The 21,984-nt window shown below is 48.6% G+C and overlaps 1 protein-coding gene across 1 annotated transcript in view; it reads left to right on the top strand.

The window, feature by feature from the left end:
• Positions 1-212: 212 nt before the first annotated feature.
• Positions 213-21,984, top strand: part of SORCS3 (sortilin related VPS10 domain containing receptor 3) — a 567,608-nt gene continuing 545,836 nt past the window's right edge. Inside the window, exon 1 of the mRNA XM_008686652.2 lies at positions 213-848. Within this exon, the coding sequence (XP_008684874.2) occupies positions 213-848 (636 nt within the window). The remainder of the gene's footprint in view (positions 849-21,984) is intronic.

Raw genomic sequence — 21,984 nt, 5'->3', positions numbered from 1 at the left:
GAGAGCGAGAGATCGAGAGCGAGGAGGGAAGAGTGGAGAGGACCCGCGAGGCGCGCCAGCCCGAGCCGCCTCCTTCCCGGCCGCCCCCTCCCCACTCCCCCCGACACACACTCGCTCGCTGGCTCGCCGGCGCGCGCACACCCCCCGCGCCGGACCCGCACCTCGGCGGGCGCCACACTCTCGGCAGCCCGAGCCGCGGCAGCCGCAGCGGGATGGAGGCAGCGCGCACCGAGCGCCCCGCAGGCTGGCCCGGGGCGCCTCTCGCCCGGACTGGGCTCCTGCTCCTGTCGACGTGGGTTCTGGCCGGCGCCGAGATCACTTGGGGCGCGACGGGCGGTCCTGGGCGCCCTGCGGCCCCGGCTTCGCGGCCGCCGGCGCTGCTTCCTCTCTTTCCGCGGGCAGTGGTAAGCCAGTGGCCGGAGCAGCTGGCGGCGGCGCGGAGAGGCGCCGCACTGGGGCGCCGGCCCGGACCAGAGCCTCTGCCCCAGCCAGGAGGCGGCAGCGGCAGCGGCAGCGTTGGAAAGAAGCAGGGAGAAGCCGGGGGACCGTCGCCGGAAGGCGCGCGGTGGGAACAAGGCACCCCGGCTCAGGGCAAGCCTGGCGGCGCGAGGAGGAGTCGCCGGGCGCAGCCCCCCAGTGCCCTGGAACGCGGGGACGCCCGGGCCACTGCCTTGGCCGATGGTTCCAAAGGAAGCCGCCCTCTGGCCAAGGGTCTTCGGGAGGAGAAGGCGCCGCGGGCCGGGGGAGCGGCGGCCGAAGAGCTCCGGCTGCCTAGCACCTCGTTCGCGCTGACCGGGGACTCAGCCCACAATCAAGCCATGGTGCACTGGTCGGGACACAACAGCAGCGTGAGTACCCGCCCGGCGGCGAATCTGTCTCCTGACAGCGGGGCAGAATGGTGGGCGGGAACGGAGGACAGATAGTTGCTCGAGGGTCGAGGCAGAGGCTGGGGCGCCCTGACTTGTAGAGAGAACAGGTTTATCCGGCTTCCCCCACGCCTCCAACAGGTTAGCGGAGTTTGTTGTAAGATGGTGTGTGCATTTGTTTGCTGGAGACCCTCGGTTTGGGGCTGCCGGGAAGGGAGGGGGGAAGAAGTGTCTTAAAGACGAACAGGGAAGGGATCTGCGGTCCCTTTCCCTGGTACTCGGCTTGGAGAGTCCGTTTTCCCGTCGGGCGCTTGAATTCGTGGGTGAGGACGCGGCCTGAATTGGCGAACTGACGGATTCCTGCGACTGACGAGCCTCCCCCTTGCTCCCCTCCAATCACGCGAAAGGGAACCCGGGAGCTGGAGGCCACTCGGACTCCCAGACTCCTGCCGGCCTTAGGGTCGCTGCTCTTTGCTCCAGGCGCACTTTCTCCCAGCCCCGGCGGGAGGTTGCGCCTTGTCCGCCCGAGCCCCGGCCTTCAGGTCACAATGAGCACCCCTTCAAAACCCAGGCAGCTGCCTGGAAAGCTATAGGAGAGGCAGTTAAAAAAAAAGTTTAAAGCGTGAAGTGAAATTCAGCACCCATTTCGCACCCCTCACCGTTACGCACGCACAAGCACACCTAAGTCTCTGAGCAAAAAAACTCTCCTCGCCGGCTGCGTCCCGCATCACAAAGGGTTCCCAGAGTGGAGTTGGGTCCCTGTGCTTCCTGCGTACCTTTCCACCCTCTTTCTCTCCGCGGCCAGGTTCCCCTGAGAGCAGCTACCGACAGGTGGCGCCCTTGAGTCCACTCCAGCGGCCGCGGCGCTGGTGGCCCGGCGTCGGGCTCGGAGCACAGGCGGCCCGGGCAGCTACCGCAGCCGGCAGAGCGTCCTCGCAGAGGCTCCCCCACCCCGCCGCCTGCCGGGACCCAGCGCCTTGTGGCCACGCCAAGAAACGCCTGGGAACGCGATCTCCGGCGGAGGTGGGGGGGGGGGGCCTCCCGCGATCTACCCCACTCCCCTCCCGTCCGCGGCCCCCCACTTTCAGCCAGTCTTGCAAAAATCCTTTCCGCTTCGCTGGCTCTCCGGATCAAATCAGAACCCGGCGTTGGGCAGAGTCGGGAGGATGATGGATGTCTGTACAGGCAGCTTTGGGGAAGTCATTTGATCGGAAAGCACCGCCCCTCCCCTTTGTGTTTCTCTTTATGACTGGCATTAAAGATTTCCCTCGAAAATTCTGGCCTTTTTTAAAAGGGGCTTGGGGGTGTCTCAGAGGCGAGGAGTGAATAACAGGAAAGCCAGGAGTCCGCAGAGTGTAGCACATGGGAGCTGCCGAGTACAGATTTCGTGTTTTTTAATGATACACAGCACAGAGCGGGCAGCCCAGCCCGGGTACAGATGCTGGGCTGGAAGGATTTGTGCGGTCTGGCTCCGCAGCGGCGCGGTGGCTGGCTTCATCTGGCTCCAGTGAAGACTCCATCGCTTCGGAGTGCCCAACTCTGGGCATGGGGGGGTGGGTATGGTGTGCCTTGGCGGGGATGGGCGATTGAAGTCTTTCAAGTCCCCAGAGGAAAGAGGGAGAGAGGGAGAGGTAATTCTCTGACAGCAGGGGGTGTGAATCAACTTCGTTTTAGTTTGATAATGAGGAAGTGTGTGTGTGTGTGTGTGTGTGTGTGTGTGTGTGTGTGTGTGGTTTTGTTCACATTCATACTGGGTGAGGAGGATGAAGAGGATGTGTGGAAGTGAATGTATCCCTAGGAGGAGGAGGTGCTGTCCTCACATATCTATGACTTTATTACTGTCACATTTGGACAATATAAATTCACTCTGACTAAAGAGTTTCCTTATGTCTGTGCTTTTATTTTAAGGATCATTTTTTGTGTGTTGACTTATCGATGGGACTTTAGAGAGGATGCTTTTTGCAAACAGTAACATGTGCATGGCCTTCTCTGCCCAGGTTCAATGCAGATGTGCAGCAGAGGAAGTGAGGGGGCAAGTCTAGTCCCAGGCCCCCTGGGGAAATGGTTTGTATTTGAAAGAGAGGCAGAAGTGCCTGGGGAGTGGACCAGTTGGCCTTGGAGCCCTTAGTGACAGCAGTGAGATTTGGGCAATCCAGGAACAGCCCTCGGGATGCTTCTTGGTTGTGTTCTTGGCCAGTCTTAACTGTGGCAACTCACGTGGGTGCAGGGACCCTCTCCTGTTGTCCTGTCCTTTCTTTCTGGTGGAAAAGAACTGCCTCTTGAGCACCTGGGCTGGATCTGCCTCTTCTGACCACACTGTGCAGGCAGTATCAGCTGGAAAGTCTTCATTGGGTATCAGATCTGTGCAGCTCTGAGGGAAGAGGGGGAAACATGTTCACGTGGCCCTATCTTTGAGAGACTTTAAGGAAACACCCCTATGAGAGGAACGGGGAAACCAGTGTCTGCAACATTACTAGGTTGGTTTTGTTCCCCATCCCCCTTCCCTGAAGACAGCAAAAGAAGATGCTGTAAATAAAAGCCAGGGTGAAGAGTGATGGGGATGATGAACTTTCTGGAAGCTTCCATCATCATTGGTTTCAAAGTGGGGGCAGATGTTCTAGCATCAGGCTCTTTTGGCATGAAAAGAGAGTTCCATCTTCTCTTCTGACTTCCAAAGTACTAAACACATCCTTTTCTGGGAAGGCCACTAGTTTAATTTTGAACACATTGGGGTTTCCTGGCCTCCTTCCAGGTGCCGTTGGTGGACCTCATTATTTGACGTGAATTCCCTTTGGAAGGGAGGGTTTTCAGTCAGCCCATATAACTGAAATGAAAGTCCACTCTGACAATTTGCAGTCAGGCCCTCAGAGCTGGACATGCTCGGCTCCATTTGTCCAACTGTGCCCCGGGGGCATCAGAGGGAAATTCTTATGCAAGGCTGGGGTCATGGATTCACTTTGGTTCAAAGACTGTGGTCAGATAGCTTGGGGGGGAAAGGAGAAAGTGCCCGGAAGGCTTAAACCGGAAGCTGTCAAGAAAGGACTGGAGACTGGGTCCCTCTCTGACTGCTAGTTACTACGCTGCCAGGTGTTCTGGGGGAGAGGTGCGTGGACTTGGGCTCGGAGCCTTTACTCCTCTACTCAGGAGGGGCATTTGCCACCCTTTCTCTCTGGCAGTCTCCAGCTGGGCACCTGGTGATTAATGGGCAAGAGAGTGTTTCACAAACACCCCAAGGGAGCTCCATCCCCAGCGCTTGCAGGGAAACAGAAAAACACATCATTCTGCCCTTCTCCTTCAAATAAAGGAAGATGCCTTCTGCTTGCTCAGTGAATTGGCAAAGCAAATGGTTCTGGAGACGGGAAAGTTGTAAAAGCGATGGTCCTCTTCTCCATGCCCCCTCCTCCTTGGAGTAACCCTGGCTGGGGATCCCCCTTCCTGGTGCTGAGTTGAGAATGCTGCATTCTCCCTTGGATGACCCCCATCCCTTTCCAGCAGCTCACTGGCAGGGGAGAGCGATTTGCAGGCTGCTACCCCTGCAGTGTGTGTCTGGTTGGAGTGACTTGCCAGATAGTTTTCAATTAATGTGCCCAACAATGCACCTTGGTGAAGAGAAGCAGGGAATGCTGATAATTCCGGGTCCCCTCCAGATCACCCTTCCCTAGCACGCGAGGACACGCAGATGCTCCCAGGCGGGATTTCATACCTTTAACTAATTCAGCTGGACCGTGTTCTAAAATATTTACTCCTAATGTGCAAAATAGTGACAGCTTTGATCAGATTAATTGTATTTCACTCACTGGAGCAGCTAATTGTGGCTCTCAAACAGATTTTTCAAATAGCTTTTGGCTGGATTGTCTCGCCTTCATCCTCCCTGCTCACAATCCTCGTGTCACAATATCTTAATGCATTTTGCCTTCTCAGAGGCTTAATAAAGAAGCCTGCCACCGAAACTGTTCTTCAGGGGTTTGCCAAAAAGAATCTGTTTTTAATTAATATTACAAGGGGAGCCTCTCCTTTGAGATGGAGCTGGGAAATGCAGTGGGACAGAACGGGCACTAATTGCTCCTGGTCACTGTCGGCCTGGGGTTGGGGGTGGAGTGGGGAGAGGAGGGGGCTGGACACGAGGCTATTTGTCTCTATTTGTCTGCTCTGCGTTTCTTCTGATGGCTGGGTTATAGGGTGTGATTTGCTTCTCAGATCCTGCAGTGATTTCCAAGGTGAGCAGAATTTGCAAACTCCTTAATTGGGAGGCCTGATTTAATGATTGCAGAAATGCAGTGGTTGGAACTTGCTTCGTAGTTGGCAAAGAAGGAGTGCTGGGAAGTGGCTTCCCCAGTTGTGTTGGATTTAAGGAAAGGGGGGATTGTGGCTCCAGAGGCAAGAAGGCTCAGGGGGCGCAAGGGAGAACTGCTTTTTCATTGGGCTGTGGAAATCGTGTTATTGGCACTGGGGAATTTTGGAACTGGATGATAGGCGAGACCTGAATCATCTGGGAAGGAGCAGAGAGGTGTGACAAAGCCAGACCAGCTGAGATAGGAAGATGCGCCAGGGGTTTCTCCAAGGGTAGGTACACCTGAGGCCTGGTGGCTTGACTCACCTGTTGATTTCCTGCTTTCTTTGGCCTCTTGGCGGGCTTGAGATACTTCCCTTACAGAGGGAAAATGTCAAAGGATGATTTTTCAGCAAGTTTGGGAGAAAAGGGGTCTTATGGAGTTGGAGGTGGAAAATAGGGGCTTTGAGCATCAGCCAGCCACCTTCGGTGGGCGGAACCAGCATGGGGGGAGGGGATGGCTGGAGGCTGGCTAGCCATGCTCACCCCCTGGTGTGGGGAGTGATGGAGAGAAGGGTCTGCATGGTGCTCTGGTTTCACTGGCAGTGAGTGAAGATGAGAGAGCTCTAGCTCATATGCAGGGAGGGACTCAGCCATGTTCCACGAAGTGCGTGAAGAGTGATAGCCTCAAGTCTTCTTGAGAAGAAGCTATGAAGGAATTAGAAGTCCTTGTCCCTTGGAATGCCAGTGATTTCTTTCTTGGGTTCTTCATCGTTTGACAGTTACTATGACCAGGCATGGTTCAGCAAGGTATCTACCTTCTGGCTCGAGTGCCTTCACCTTCTTGGATTCAAATCCAAAGTCCTTTAGCCTGGCGTTCAGGGCCCTTCACTGCATATGTCCTGGGTCTACTTCTCTACCTGTCTGTTTGACTCTTCCCTGATGGGTTCCTTCCCTCTAACCAAGGGAGCTGCTTCATTGTCCCAAGCCCCATTGCTTCTGAGCCTTTGCACCTGAGGTCTTCTCCACTTAGATTACCCTTCTTCCTTCATTGAGACGCACCTGTTCTTCACAGCTCTGCTCAAGATTCAAATGCAGTGTCTCTCTAGAACTTTCCTTAAGCGCATTTGTTTCTCTTTTTCCTGATTGTAGAATTTAAAGACTGCATCACACATGTGATCATGATTTAGTTCAGTATATGTTCATTTTAACTTTGTATTATTTCATAAGTGTTTTCAAGGGGAAGCATGAGGGGCGATGGATGAAATACTTACGACCTCCCCCACCCCACAGTGTGAGGTTTGGTCTTCTCCTTGTGGCATGTGGCACAGAGCTTGTCCCATGGCTCAGTACATACTCACTGACCTGACCTCGGGGAGCTGGGCAGTGCCTTAGCTGCGTGGGGAGGACAGCCTAACACTGGCTCTTAATAGCTTTGAGTTTATATAGCTGGTTGATTACTTCATATATGAATTTTAGCATAAGGTTTGGAGGCATCTCTACACCACTTAGTAAGAATATAGAAATAGGCACTAGGCAATAAACCTGGCTTCTTCCTCTTGGACTTCAGAGAGCAGACGGACTTCCAGAAGGTACTCAGCCATTTGCTGAGTGTTTCCTACACGTGCAGGAGTGTTCTGGGCACTGTGGGGTCGGTAGGGATGTGAGGAGGGAGAGACAAACAAGGATAAGACACCACTTGCCTCAAGGTCCTTCCAATATGCTTTGGATATGAGACCGCTATCTGTAGAGTTAAATAACACATGACACCAAGATAGAAGCCAGGGGTGATGTGTGGTTAATTGTCAAGCAGTCATTTCAGGCTATGAGCTCAGAGGAGAGAGGGTCCCTGGGGGAGATACTATGGCATTGAGACTCACAGAATGTCAAGGTTGAACGTGCACCGGGGTAATTGTCTTCGACAACTCACTCCACGTAGAGAGGAGGGGTTTGAGACTCAGACAGAAACATGGCATCCTATGGTCTGGACTCTGTACTGTTCCTTTTCTTTGTGTAGCCACCCCTTACTGGGAGTCTGGGTTTTCTTCTTTCTCCTCGGGTTTACAGACCATTTTTCTTCCAAGAGGACTTATGCGTTTTCACTCAGGGGAGGTAGGATGCTGCCCATTTGGTAGGTAGGATAGACTGAGGCCTAGGACAAATATACATGAGGCTAACCAAAGAGGCTTAGGATTAGGTTCACCGCTAGTTCCCTGGCCATGGCCTACATCCACCCTGCCCACCCGCTGAGGTGTCTACACACATAAATACCAAGCTCCTCCATGTTGGACAAGCTGTATCTTACTAACTGTTGTTAGGGGGGGCTTCTTGTGAGTCACCTCCTTATTCGAGTTGGTGAGTGAATCGAGCCTGGTTGCATCACCAGGCATATTTTGCTCATTTATTTTGATCAGTGTAGTTGGGGTTTAATTATTTATGGAAATGCTTTTCTTTAGAGTACACTAATAAATGCGCTGTAGTAAATTCGGAAAAAGTAATGGAGTCTAAGAACTTCGGGATTGCACAAATAGCTTTCTGCTATTAACTCCTTCCATCCCTGCTGGGTTGAGGTGAGAGGGACCTGGAGCACAGTGGGGCTAGCCACACAGGACTGTTGGCCAGTAAAACTACCCGCTGCTATGCGGGGGCCTGTTACCTGGCACCCACTGGATGAGAACCTAGTTTAGGGGGAAAACTGGAAATAGAGCTAGATAGGGTAATCAAGGATCCTGCTTGGTTGTGGATCGTGGGGTTACTTGGTCTGGGTGTGAATTCTTACTTGTGGAGTATATTCATCATGAATGAAATCTTCTTCAGAACTTATTGGGAGCAATCGTATAGTAAATAGGAGCTTGGGTTCTGGAACCAGATGACTGGGTTCAAATCCTGCCTCTGTCTCTTAATAGCTGTGTAACATTGGGCAAGTTGTTATTCTTTCTTTGCTGTTTGTTGATCAATAAAAAGAGTGGTAATAATAGTACCTCTCACACTGGGCTGTTGGAAGGATTCAGTGAGATCGTGTACATGGCAAAGTGCTTAAGAGAAGTGCCGGACTGGTAAGCCCTCCGGGTACTCTAGTTTGCTTTAGTTGTTATTTTTGTATTAGAAAGGGCTTTCCCTTCATTTTCAGATAGAAACATTGAAGCAGAGGAAGGAAGTTCGTGCTCCAGGTTTTCCAGTGAGCTGATGGCAAAGCCTTGGCCAGAACCCTCAGGGTGATGCTCGCTTCAGGCACCTCCCGTCCTCAGTCCTCGGCCAGATGAGTCTCTGTGATGTCCCTCATATGTGCTGTGTGGAGATAGACAGTGGAAGAGAGAGAGAAGCGAATGACTGGGGCCTTTGAAATTCATATTCAGAATTTGTAATAGAAATGGTTAGAATTGCATAGTTAGAACAAGAGTAATGATCATACTAACGAACAGCTTATATGGTGGACATTTTTGGGGGATTTCACTGAACGGTTAAGGAAGGTACCCAGGAAGGTGAAGAGTAGCTTATCTCGATTTGGGTGTCTATAATTAGACCTCACAGCTAATGTCGGAAGACTTCTTGAAGGAGGTGAGTGAGATGTGTAGCTTCAGGAAAGTAGGAGAACAGTGGGCTGCTGGGGCTGGGTGGCAAATAGACTCATCTACATGGAAGCCATAGGATGGAGCTTGATGTTCCAGCTTTACTCGCCCTCTTGATCTCCCAGCTCTCTCTGCTTCGTGCCTGGTGTAAAATGGGAATATCCATGACTAGGACTATCTGCAGAATATCTGCAGCCTCTTTCCCAGAAATATCACACTCACCAAACCCACTAGTTATTTTGTAGTGATCACTACTCATCAGGATACAGGCCTGTATTCCCTTTTTGCCTGTACCCTATTGTACCAAGACTGGAACCCGAGATCCCTACACAGACACTAGAGGGAGTGTTACCCTGGGAAAGAAGTGAAAATAAATAGGATGAAATAATAAAAAAAAAATGCTGCACAAGGAATTGTTCCAAAGGAGAGAAGAAGAGAAACAGTGTCCTGCAGGTGCATGGTGGGAAGGGTGGTTTGGTGACCCAAAGATGCATATTGATTGACAACAGGGTAGTTCAGTCCCTGGGGGGTCGATCATTCAGCCTCTTCCTGCAGAAAAAAGGAAATGGGTGTTTTGTTCAAATCTGTCCTTTCTGCAGTCCATTCGACCCACTAATGGCCCAATTAAGACTCTAGAAGTAAATTTGGCAGGAGTGATGCTCAGGCTTGGTTCCCCTGTCTCTTGTGCATTTTCTCCCTTTCTGCCCCTTCACTTCCTGTGTGCGCATGGCCATCAGTCAATAGAAGCCTACTGAGTTGAATGGATAAGTACTTTCTTAAATACTTAAAGCTGCCTGAGTAAAGAATGAGTGTCCTGAAGGTAGAGGAGGACCTCTTCTTGCTGCCCCCCAGGCCTAGGCTCTGCACCCCTGGCCCTCTCCGTTCTCTCTCACCGGTGCTCAGGTCCCACATCCTGGATTTAGTACTTCCCCAGTCTTTTTGGTGTCTATGATGAGGTGGACAGTTTCTCTTCCAGATGGTTAGAGTCAGGTTAAAGATTACACTGCTGCATCAGAAATGAACTTTTTCTTTTTCAAATCTGTTCTCAGTGGGAGATGGAGAACAATTACTGAGTTGAACATTTTTTTCAGGGCTAGAAAAGTAGCTCAAGCTGCCATATCTGAATGTGATTACATGTAGCGGAGGAACTTGTTACAATAAGAGTTTTGAGACCATAAAACTGGAGATGCAGAGAAATTTGTTTTCCAGGGTGGTGGTAGGTAGAGGAAGCTATTTTTAGAGGCAAAAGAGTTGCTCATATCACTGTGTTATTGTCAGTGTTACTCATCCTTGAAAGCAAACTTTTGACTGGAAGATTTCTCAAAATGCTGAAATGTCTTTTGGGTTATGAGAAGGTCCCCAAGCAACAGTGACTTTGAACAGATCTCTGAGCCTCAGTTTCACTGGCTGTAAAATTGGGATAATGGTGAACTATTGGATTGTTGGTAAGCCTAGAGACGATGCGTGTAAAGGGTCTAGCATCATAGGCCGTTTTGTTGGTAAGGAGTGTTCTCATTATTTGTCTGGGCAGGAAATGGGGTAGACTGACAGTCTATCCTTTTCATAGCGGATCTCTTGGTCCTCTGCCCTATTCCCTTGGCACTTGGTGTTTCTCCGCATGCTGGCCTGACTTCTGTCCACCAGCACCAGGGGCTGTTTGCCCATTGGAACTCACTTGATCACACAAGGCGCAGGCTGGAAGTGTCAGTGCAAGAATCAAGTTCTTGATTCCCATCAAGGACTAGGGAGCAGCCACTTACCAATGGCCAGTGGAAGTTGGTGGATAAGTACCCCAGCTCCCTTACCCTTTAGGGTGGAGTAAATCAGAGACTTGTTTTCCACACTCTCTCCCAGAGTCATTGGGATTAAGCCCCACTTGCCTACTGTGGTAACTTGTTTATCAGCTCCCTTCCCATCCCTCCCTCATGTCCCCACTCCCCTGACAGTATTTCTTGAGATCACCTCCCAGATAATCTTCTTGAATTCAAGTCTTTGTTTCAGGGTATGTTTCTGGAGGAACGGAAACTAAGATACCTTGGTTATTTCCAAGTGTGTTAGTCTGGGCTTTCTAGAGAAAGAGAAGCAATAGGTGTGTGTGTGTGTGTGTGTGTGTGTGTGTATACATGTACATATATATACATATATGTATATGTAGGACATGGAGCAGTAGGATATGAGATTTATATATATATATATATAGTGTATATATGTAAAGGAAGTTACTATAAGGATTTAGGAGACAGTATAATAGGGGCTAAGAAGTCCTAAATCTGTGGTTGGGAAGCCGGAGTTGATGTTGCAGTTCCAGTCTGAGTCTGAGTCGGAGGGTAGGAGACCAGTGTCCCAACTTGAAGATGGTCAAGCAGAGAGAAAGAATTATTTCTCACTCAGCCTTTTTGTTCTCATCAGTCCCTCATGGCTTGGACGAGGGCACTCCCATTGGGAGGGCAATGTGTTTTACTCAGTATACTGATTCAAATATTAATCTCATCCAGAAACACCCTCACAGATACACCCAGAGTCATGTTTGGCCAAATCTCTGGGTACCCCACTGCTCAGTCAAATTGACACATACAATGAACCATCACGCCAAGCCAGGAATTTTGCTCGGACTCTTTTAAAAGCCTGCTCAGGGCTCTCCTGTAGTAAGGATTGGATGTGGGGAAGGAGATGAAGTCACTGACCCTACTTCTGAGACGGTCTTCCTTTTGAGTTGGCCCCTACCAGAAGAAAGGAGCCTGCTCCGGGCTTATACTGAGTGGCAGGAATGTGGTGCTGGGGCTTTGAGGAGGGGATGACACCTCCAAATTAGTGTTCCCTGCCATGTGACAAGGCTGAGGAGCCTCGCCTCACTCCAGGGTCTGTGCGGGGTCTTCATAATACACAGAGGCTCCCTCTAACTGTTGACAGATGATCTCCTGCCTGGGAATGGGTGCAATTCCTCTTTTTCTTAGACATTGTCAGGATTTGGGCAGGGAGCAGCTGAGCTTGTGTTGGTATGTTCCTTTCTAAGATCTCATCAGCGAGGGGCATCATAGTATTTTAGAAAGAATATTGGCTTGGGAGCTGACACCCCTAGATTGGGGTTTCTGATGTACACTAACTGTCTTCAGCAGGTCACCATTTCTTAGGTGTAAGAGAATGAAGACTCTTCAGTATATGTCTATAAATAAAAGTTTTTTTTAATGGGTGCATCAGTAAAGAAAGGGTCTAGAATGATGATAAAAATACCAGAAAATGCTTCTTTCAAGCACGCATAAATTTGGTCTTACTCAAGCAGATGTGCATTCATTCATTCATTCCTTTGCATAGTGTGATGCTAAATCAAGTCCCTGAGTTTTCTGGGATTCAGTTTCTTTATCTATAAAATGGAAGCGTTGCATAAATTGATGCAGGCCCGTCTCAGCACAACCTAGATGTGATATTAGGTCAATCATTTCTTTATGTGTGAAATGGGGACAATCCTATTTGCTCCCTTTATGTCACCGTTAAATAATGACATAATGCACCTGGAAGCATTTTAAAAAGAACTCTTCTCAAAGCAATATGAATGGGGGTGATATGAATCCAAGGTGTTAGTTCACCTTACCTCTCCTTTATTAAGCAGCTAGAGGTCCTTCCACAACAGATTTGAGACCATGTCCAGCCACCACCCTGTTTTACCTTTTCCCAGCAGAAGTGAAACGCTTCCATTAGCACACATACCATGGTGTTAAAAACCTCAGGCTTTCTTATTCTAGGCACGATGTACAATTTATTTCAAGTCACATCTGATATAATAAAATTCTCAGATGGGAGTGTAATAATTTGGATGTTTAAAAAAACATTTGTTCCAGGACTTGACCTGCATTGATTGCTCAGCCTTATTCCTTTCAGATAATATGAAGTATTTGGGGAGCATCTGCTGTAATGTCTACTGATGCAGACCGGACACCCAAAAAGCATATAGTCTTGTGTGTGGGAAACACATATTGGGAACATATTAGAGAACAGAGAACAGCGTGAGATACTTAGGAAGTGCATCAGATATCATCTGGGCCACGGTGAAGGAAGGCCAATACGATGTGGAGAATAGCATGCTTGTTTGATTATCTACAACAGAATCCGGTAACCTGGTTGACAATCCTCACAACTAAATCTGTGTGACGTGATGAGAAGTGTCCGAGCTTTGAGATCAGGTAGTTTGTTTTGTGCTCTGACAGTTGCTCAGGATTCTGCCACATGAGTTTGGGCTGTAGCTTTCTCATACAGCTTTTTGTTTTTGTCTTGAGTTTCTAATTGTTTTATCTTCCTCCTAGACAGAAGAAACGTCTGTTTCTTTTCCATTGTACTAAGATATTCCAGCTTCTTAGTTGTGTTATTAGAGGTTCTAATTTGTGCTGATTTCTTTCTCAGTCTGCCTTCCTGTTGTCATCTTACTCCTTCTATTTGTTCTACTCCTGGGTTAGTGCTTCTGTTCCTTGGGCTCTGTTCCTCTTTTTTGGGGGCTGATTTTCACTTTCCTGAGGTTTATCCTCAAGTATTCTTTTGTAGAGAGGGCACAGGAATGTCCTGGCTTATTCCTGTGTCCTGATATAAGTATTAATAGATTGCTTTTAATTCTCAAAAGATCCTGGCTGATAAATTATATGGCCACCCAGTGCTTGAGCCATAGTTTTTTTTTTTTTTTTTTTGCCTCATTCTTGACATGTCAAATATTTACTTGGCTCTCACATTGGCTTGATGGTTTATCTGGACATAGAAATCTAGGGTCAAAAAAATTTCTCTTGGGGGGCGCCTGGGTGGCATAGCGGTTAAGCATCTGCCTTCGGCTCAGGGCATGATCCCGGCGATCCGGGATTGAGCCCCACATCAGGCTCTTCCGCTATGAGACTGCTTCTTCCTCTCCCACTCCCCCTGCTTGTGTTCCCTCTCTCGCTGGCTGTCTCTATCTCTGTTGAATAAATAAATAAAATCTTTAAAAAAAAAATTTCTCTTGGATCTTTGAAGAACTTAGATTACTGCTGGTTTTGCATCATCTGCTAATTTTGTATTATATGTGTCCCTCTCCTGCTCAGGACGGATGAGGGTAGGGAAAGGAGGTGTCTAGTGTGGGCCACCTGTGGCTTTGTTCAGGTTAGGGATGCACAACCCTTTAAGGAGACCTGATGCATTACAATCAGATTTATATAGAATCAGCAACATGTGTGGGGGATGAAACACTATGGAGCAATTTGCCATAGACACTTACTGTCTGAATACCTTTAATATAAAACTTAGCCCAAAAAAGAGTAGTTTTAGTCACTTTACATTTTAAAAATGTAAGACAGCTTTTAAAAAGTTCATCAATATTCAACAGGTATTTGTGGAGTACCTGCTGTGTGCCAGGTGCTGCTGGGCTCTGAGTATATTATGGTGATCAGTGCTCTGAAGGAGAGGTTCATGACATTATCAAAGATTACACTGGGCACATTTCACTTGGAGAGGGCAGAGAGGCAAAAGCAGATGAGCTGAGATCTCAAAAATGCACTGGGTTAATTAGGTGAAGAGGAGAGGGCAGAATGTTCTGGGCACAGAGATTCTGGAACATGAGGGAAGAAGGTATATGAAAGGGACAGAGAGAAGGACATTGTGGCTGGAGCAGAGGGTTTGTGGGCTGGAGGCTGGTGAGAGATGAAGCTAGGTAGGCAGGCATCGGTAGGGCCTTTTGGGTCCAGGGGAAGGAGTTTATTCTGTAGCCTAAGAGCAAAGGGGTAAGCCATTGGGAGGATTGAAAGTAGGAGGGTCATATCATTAAGTTTGCATTAAATAAAACGCCTCTGATCATTCTGTGGGTTAGATGGGAAAAGGAGGCCAGACTGTCGCTGCAGCTAGAGAGGGTGATGGCTAGTGTGGTAGCCATGGAGGTGGGCAAGGAGAAGCCAAAGGAAGAAGTACTTAGCAGGTGTAGTTGATTGTATTGTTGGCTTCTCTATATAATTCTTCACTCCTCCATATAACCCCCTTTGCATTGGGCCCTGGGAGTGCCCTTTCTCTGGGGTTGGGCCTTCCTTCCCTTCTTCCTAACTTTGGGTTTGGCCTTGTGTCTCACTTTGGTCAGTGGAAGAAGTGCCAGTTCTAAGCTTAGTTAGCAAGAGACATCATGTGTCCACCCACTGTCTTGTGCCTCTGCAGTAGCCATGAGGAAACATGCCCAGGCTAGTTTGCTGGTCCTGAAGGAGAATGACACAAGTCATATATAGCCACTCCCAGACAAGCCTAGCCTACATTAGCCCAGTCCAGAGCAGCAGAACTGCCCAGCTGGGCCTAGCTGTGTCAGCCAACCTCCAGCTGCCCTATATAGTTACGAGCATATGTGATTTTTATGAGAATAAGTGGTTGAGATTTGAGTGGTTTGTTCCACAGCATTTGTGCAGCCAAAGTTAACTGATACAGCCGGTAAAATCAACAGAACTTGCTAGATTGGGTAGAGCAAATCTGTGGGAACATAACTAGAGTATAAAGTAAGGTTCACCTATATTTCAAGGTCATTAGCCTCATATGTGCTCGGGGCTATACTTAGGTGTGTCTTTGGTGGTTTCCCGCCCCTTACCTCTCTTTATAATTCATGGCTTTTCCCAGAGCTGAATGAGGTAGGTCAGAATTCATGGTCCAAAAGAATTAATCTTCCCCCCTTTTCCCTTCTCTCTCTTTCCAGCAGCCTACTCGGATTCCAGCAGAGCGTTGGAGCCCAGCGATTCTTAGGTCCCTCAACGGGGGCCTTCAAGCCCTAACACTCGGTGTATTCTTGTTCCTTGAAGTCAGTTTCTGCTCTAACTGTGAAGATGGGATTTCACTTCAAGTGGGGCAAGATGAAGGGCCGGGGATTTTTCTTGGTCTTGACTGATTATTTAAAATATATTAGTTCTGATAAAAGATTTAGCTTTTAAACAACACATTTAATATAGGGAATTGTGTTTTATTTATTAATTGCAGTTGCAGAGAGATTGGTAGGAGTTGCACTAACGTGCACTGTTGTGATTTTGCGAAGTATAGTAATTACTGTAATATTTTGTTGAATTATTAATATCTACTATGCCTGCAGGAACATAAGCTTCTGCAGTCAAATTCATTTCACGATTGCCTTTCCCCCCTCTGGTTCTGTTTTGTGTTTTCTTCTCTTTCTTGTACACTTATGAATTTTTTAAGAAATGGAGTTGGAGGGGCAGGGTTGGTTATATGGTGTGAAACACCATTGTCACCCCGTAACTAACGTAGGCAGGCAGAGGAGAAAGCCTGTGGTTTCCTGTTGGTCTCTGGCCCCAGCCAAGCCTGTCGGCAGTACCAGACTGAGGGATGCTGAAAGGGCCATGTCTGGGAAGAAAGGACTCATCAATGTGCCTTTTCAGGAGCTGAGATGCAGAGAGGAGATAGCAGGGAGGCCAGTGTGTGTGTGCACACGTGTTATGTGTGCACGTCTCCAAGCAGGGCTGCTCTTTCTTGTAGGTGGAGTTGGCAGGTGTTTGGGTGTAAGTGTGGAAATAGCGCTAGCTTCCTTTATTAATTGTTTTAGCAACTACTGCTAAGTGTCTGTTATGTTCTCCAGTAAGATCACTGTGGATGATGATGGTAATGATGATGATGATGGTGATAGCTTAGGTGTGTGGATGGGCTCATGGTGCGGTAGGACTCCAGATCCAAGCACAAGGCACATGTAGGAGTATCCCTTTGGTTGTGATTATACTGAAGTTGGAAGACCAGCCTTCACGTCACCATCTCCCAGCTTTACAAAATGGCCCAAGTCAGTCAATAACCCAGACTCAAGTTTCCTTATCTGTTTCATAGTGCAGGAAGCAAGATGCAATCATATTGGAAAGGGTGTTATAGACTACACATTTCCAGACATATTTAAGGGAATGCCTTTGTTATTAAATCATAGGAGAAGTGGCCTGTATTTGTGGTGTGATTTCTGAGGGGCAGCAGGAAGTGTTCCCTGCTCGATATCTGTTTTTATTTTGCTAGAAACTTCACAATGCAGGAATCATTCTTTCGGGTTAACGTTAGCCTCTGCAAGATCCTCTTAAAATACCAATATTTGAGAGACAATATTTAAGAGCTGGAAAGAACAAATAATGACCTAACTGCATCCTTTTCCAGATATGGAAAGTGTGACCAAGCGAGGTTGTGGAGTGATCAGATTCACCAAGATGGCGGAAGCTCCCATCCCCATGTCCATCTCCCTGATCCCTCATCCAGTGCTCTTCCTACAACACCCTGATGCTCTTCCATTTTCCATGAAGTTCTCAATACAGTCTAGGGCTTTTTCTCCCAGAAGGGAGCCTTGGGCAGAACGAACACATTCAGTGACTTTGGGGAGACACAGGGGAAGGGATGTTCTAGGTGGTATAGTCATGCTTGGGTCAGGTGGGCCTCACTCCACCTCTGACTGGCTCTGTCACATTGGGCAGGTCACTTCTCTGCAACCTGCTTCTCTCCTTTATAAAACTGGGATTATAATCCCTATTTTATACAGCTTTTGTGAGGGATTAGTGAACTTGGAAGACTTGGCATGGTTCCTGCCCTGTGGTGGAGGATACTGGAAGGTGATCGTAGGTGGTAAGAGGCCCTGAAGATTAGTGTGGTCTACCTCATAGTCGGTCTCTTCCTGAGAGCCTTGTTGCCCACTGTGAGGGTGTGTGTGAAGATGAAAGGGAAGTTGTACTTTCCAACACTGCCACTGCCCTTCCCCGGGGTGGGGGAGAAGGAGAGGCCCGTGAGGTGTCATGGCCAGAGGGATGAGCCGAAACTCACCAACCGCCCTCCTTTTCTCCTCATCTCAGACAGTACAGATCCAGCCCCACTGGGGATGGCAAGAGGTGAGGCTGAGCAGCTCCAAAGATCAGCAGGTGACTCTGAAGAAGAGACAAAAGGCCTTGCATCCACAGTCTGCATGGTTCTGGGTCATATGGGGCTCTTCTCCTTGACTTAACTTACTAATGTGGTTTCCTGAAAATGGTTTCAATTTTTTTTTTTTTTAAACTGACAGTTTATCTTGCTTCTAACAAGTCCATCCTGAATCCCTCGTGAGATGGGTAGGACCTGTTGTTTCTTGGTGAATTTATGGCAAGTGAAACAGGGCCACCCGTGCGTTAGAACTTGGGCAGAGGATGGAATTTCTAGAGAGACAGAAGGACATCTGAAACACCCCAGAGACTGTGTCTGCTCTGAGGTCCTGGGGCTGGTCTGGCATTTGCATCAAGTGAAATAAGAAAAGAAAGGGACCAGGGAAGTGTGTTCCGTTTCCCTTCTTGGCTCTTTTCCTCCCCTCTGTCCAGCACCATCCACTGTCTTCCTTCTCCCTGCACCGGGAAACGGTTCTAACATCAGTCGTGCACTGTCTCAGTTCCCTTTCCTGAGGCCTTTGTGTTTTATTAGACTTTTTTTCCAGCTTTACTGAGGTATAATCGAAGAATAAAAATTGCATATATTTAAGGTATACAATGTGATATTTTGACATATGTATACATTGTGAAATGATCAGCAAAATCAAGCTAATGTATCCTCACCTTGTATAGTTACCTTTTCTTTTTTCTGGTGAGAACATTTAAGACCTATTCTCTTAGCAAATTCCGAGTATGTAATATAGTATTAATTACAGTCCTGGAGCTGTACTTTAGCTATCCAGAATTTATTCATCCTGCATCATTGAAACTTTGTACTCTTTGACCAAGCCCTCCCGATTTCTCCTACCTTCTAGCCCCTGGCAGCCCCCTTTCTACTCTCTGCTCCTATGAGTTTGACGTTTTGAGATTCTGCGTGTGAGATCACACAGTCCTTGTCCTTCTGCGCCTGCCTTATTTACCTAGCGTCACGTTCTCCAGGCTCACCCACATTCTCACCAATGACAGCGTTTCCTTCCTTTTTAAGGCCGAACAATATTTCATTGTGTGTGTACACACACACACACACACACACACACATACACCACATTTCCTTTATCCAGTCATCCATTGATGGACACTTAGGTTGACTCTATATCATAGATATTGTGGATAATACTGCGATGAGCATAGGAGTGCAGATCTCTCTTTGAGATACTGATTTCATTTCCTTTGGTATACCCAGGAGGCATTTTAGGGATAGGGACTCTTAAAAATCTTAGCCTGTACTATTTGTCTACCTTTTCCACCTTCAGGGCTGGCCTCAGGGAGAGGGAGGCTGGTGCCATTTCTGGCCAGAGATGCTTGTTTCCTTTCTGACTCCCCTGAACCTCAGAGCACCACTAGGAGCTGAGAGGGAGGGCTGTGACCAAGGGCTGGCTTTCATCTCTCTGTCAGTTACTTGCTGCCTTTTTTTTTTTTTTTTAAGATTTTATTTATTTATTTGAGAGAGAGAGGAGAGAGCCTGAGCGGGGGGCGGCGAGGGAGAGGGAGAAGCAGACTCCCCACTGATTAGGGAGCCCAAAGCAGGGCTGGATCCCAGGACCCTGAGATGATGATCTGAGCCAAAGGCAGACACTTAACCAACTGAGCCACCCAGGTGCCCCCTGGTCACATGCTTCTAAAACTGTGTTTTCTTTGGCTACGGAGGCAGGGAATTGAGATCTCTACTGTCTCCCCCGCCCCTCCTCCAATCTTATTTATTTATTTAAAAATATCTATGTAACATAACAATTGTCGTTTGAACCGTTTTGAAGCGGCGTTGATGATACTCCCATGGCTGAGTACCCGTCACCACGATCCGCTTCCCAAGCTCTCTCACTGCCCAGCAGAGACTCTGTAAATATGGATCAGTGACTTCTCATTGCTCTGAAATTCTCTTCGTCATTATCTGAGCAGGTGTGGGGGCTTCTAGCTCTTTCCTGGATTCTGCCTTCTCCTACCCCATCCCTAATCTCTCCCCCTCTTCTCCTTTTCTCTACCACAGGGGCCCGTGTTGTTGGGGATGAGGACAAGGCTTGTAGTACTCAGGGCTGAGAGGTGGGCAAGATTTCCATCTCCTCCCCTTCATGTTCCATGTTCTTTATTTATGTGATGATTTTCACCCAGAGATCTGTGCCGCCTTCTGCCTTCCGCTTGTTCTTGGCATGGGGCATTATGCCACATCACTGACAGGCTGGCCGCTATGTCCAGGGTAGTCTTGTACTTGGGACTTTGTCTCAGCGGAGCCTTTTTATGGGAGACTTGTTTCTCTAGAGCTGAGATCGGAAACAACCACACTCCATAGTTGAGCTGTTATCGCCTGTATTCGTTACTATCTTTGTCATTATAAGTAGTGAATGATGATGATGAGCACTGTGTTGTAGTTTGGGCACTTTTATGTGTTTACGAGTAACGTATATCGTCCTGCAACAGTTCAGAACCCATTGTGAGCAAATTCCGAATTGTGCTTCTGTGCTGTGGCTGATGCTGAGCAGAGAACAATGCGGCTTTGGTCTGGTCTTCTGGGAACTTGAAACCTAAGATACGTGTATGTAAGTAGAGGCAGATGGAAACATTAAATCCACACTGACACCCAAAGTGAAGCCTTTGGGGAGGCAACCTAACATTTACCGAGGACCTCCTAGGCGTCAGGGGTCTGTCTTGGGTCCTTTGTATGCGCCGTCGCCTTTCCCTGTGCCGGTGAACAACGAGCTGGGGCTGCTGTTACACGGGTCCCTTACAGATGAGGAAACCGTGATGAAGACAGGTTGCCTGGATTGCCAGGGTCACACAGCTGATATGCTACAGAGTAGGTAGTGAAATAGAAGAACAGGTCCCTGAGTCTGCTATATTGTTGACATAGAAACCAGGGGGTTGCAGAGTTTGGGTGTGGGGATGGGCTGAGAGAACCAGAGCGAATAGTCGGGTAGAGAGGAGGGCATGAACTTTTATTTCATTCTAGAATGACACAACTTTGTAAAAACCACAGACAACACGTAGTGTACTCTTCCTGTGCCAGACGTTGAACCGTGAGCTCCGCATTCAGCATCTCACTTAATCCTCGCCTTTCCGAGCGGCTACGATTATGAGCCTCCTTGTAAGGATGAGGAAATAAAGGCACAGAGGGGTTACATTCCTGGCCCAGGTCACACAGCTGCTGAGTGACCGAGCCACAAGTTCCGCGTGGGCCTGGCTGACTTGAGAGCTCCTTACAGGCGGGGCCAGAGAGCCTCCTCTAGACCCTTCTCCGCCTGCTCCCAGAAAGGAGGGCGAGGCTTTAGGACTGTGGGGTTCAACTACGGATCCCATCAGGGCTAAGATGCATCTCCAACTCCTGAACCTTTCCCCACTTAGACCATCTTATTCTTCTCTAAGGTGAGCATTTTTTCTTAAGTTCTGGTGTTTCTAGGTCAGGAGCAGGAGGAATAAAGACTCAGAGGTAAGAAGTAACAGGGTGTGTGTGGGAACCAGGAGAGAGAGGGATGAGGTGAAGTTAGATCATGGAGGCATTGCACATCCTGCCGGCTTTTTCGGCTTCATTTTTGTTGGCAATAGGCACCCCTTAGTCACTATGAGCAAGGGCGAGATGCAATTAGCAGAGGCATCAATCCTTCTCATTCCATCTCAAAACCCATCCTCCCTCCTTGGTGGGAGGGAAAACAAAGGCTCAGAGAGGCGTGGCAGCTTGCCTGGAGGCTCCCAGGAAATTGTTTCAGGCAGTGAAACCACAAGCCCACAGTGCTTTCTCTCCTTCCTGGAGACCCGGCTCTGGCAGCTGCTGGTTGGTCCCCTTTCCTCCGCTTGCTCAGCCTCCTCCCTTCCCACCAGCTGTGCCCCTGGCCTGCTCCCTCCTCTCCACCATGAGCTCTGCACAGTGGCGCCCGGCCCTCAGCCCTCTCCATCATTAGAGCAACCAGTGGGGTTCTGCTGTAATTAAAGGAAGCCAACAGGAGGAAGCAAAGCAGAGCAAGGAAAAAAAACAATCACCAACAAAACATCTTATTTCCCACGCAAACTCCCCACAACTAGCGTCTATTGGCTTTCGTGGGAACCTGCTTGCTTTAAATACAGCAAAGGGAAACCCCACAGGATGATGTGGGAAAGCAGGTTGTTAAGATACCTTCAGGCTGCCAGACTGGGGATTTACTCCTTTTTTTCTGCCCTCCCTACCCTGCAGGGCAAAACCGATCAAAGGTTGGTATTGCAAGAGACCTCGAAGGTCCATTAGTGCAACTTCACTCCCAGGGCGGCCTTCCCTCCAACCCCTGCCTCTCCCAGGACAGCATCTCTGACACATTGTTACCTGGCTCCCACTCTCCCCGGGTTCCCCAAATTTGCTGGACCAAAGCTCAGGTAGGGAGAGGAAGACACTTTAGCTAGCAAAAAAACTGGCCACCCAC

Source organism: Ursus maritimus, unplaced genomic scaffold (assembly GCF_017311325.1).
Source record: "Ursus maritimus isolate PB19 unplaced genomic scaffold, ASM1731132v1 scaffold_7, whole genome shotgun sequence".
Taxonomy (NCBI): domain Eukaryota; kingdom Metazoa; phylum Chordata; class Mammalia; order Carnivora; family Ursidae; genus Ursus; species Ursus maritimus.
The sequence above is the reverse complement of the archived record's forward strand: the minus strand, read 5'-3'. Positions and strand labels throughout refer to the sequence as shown.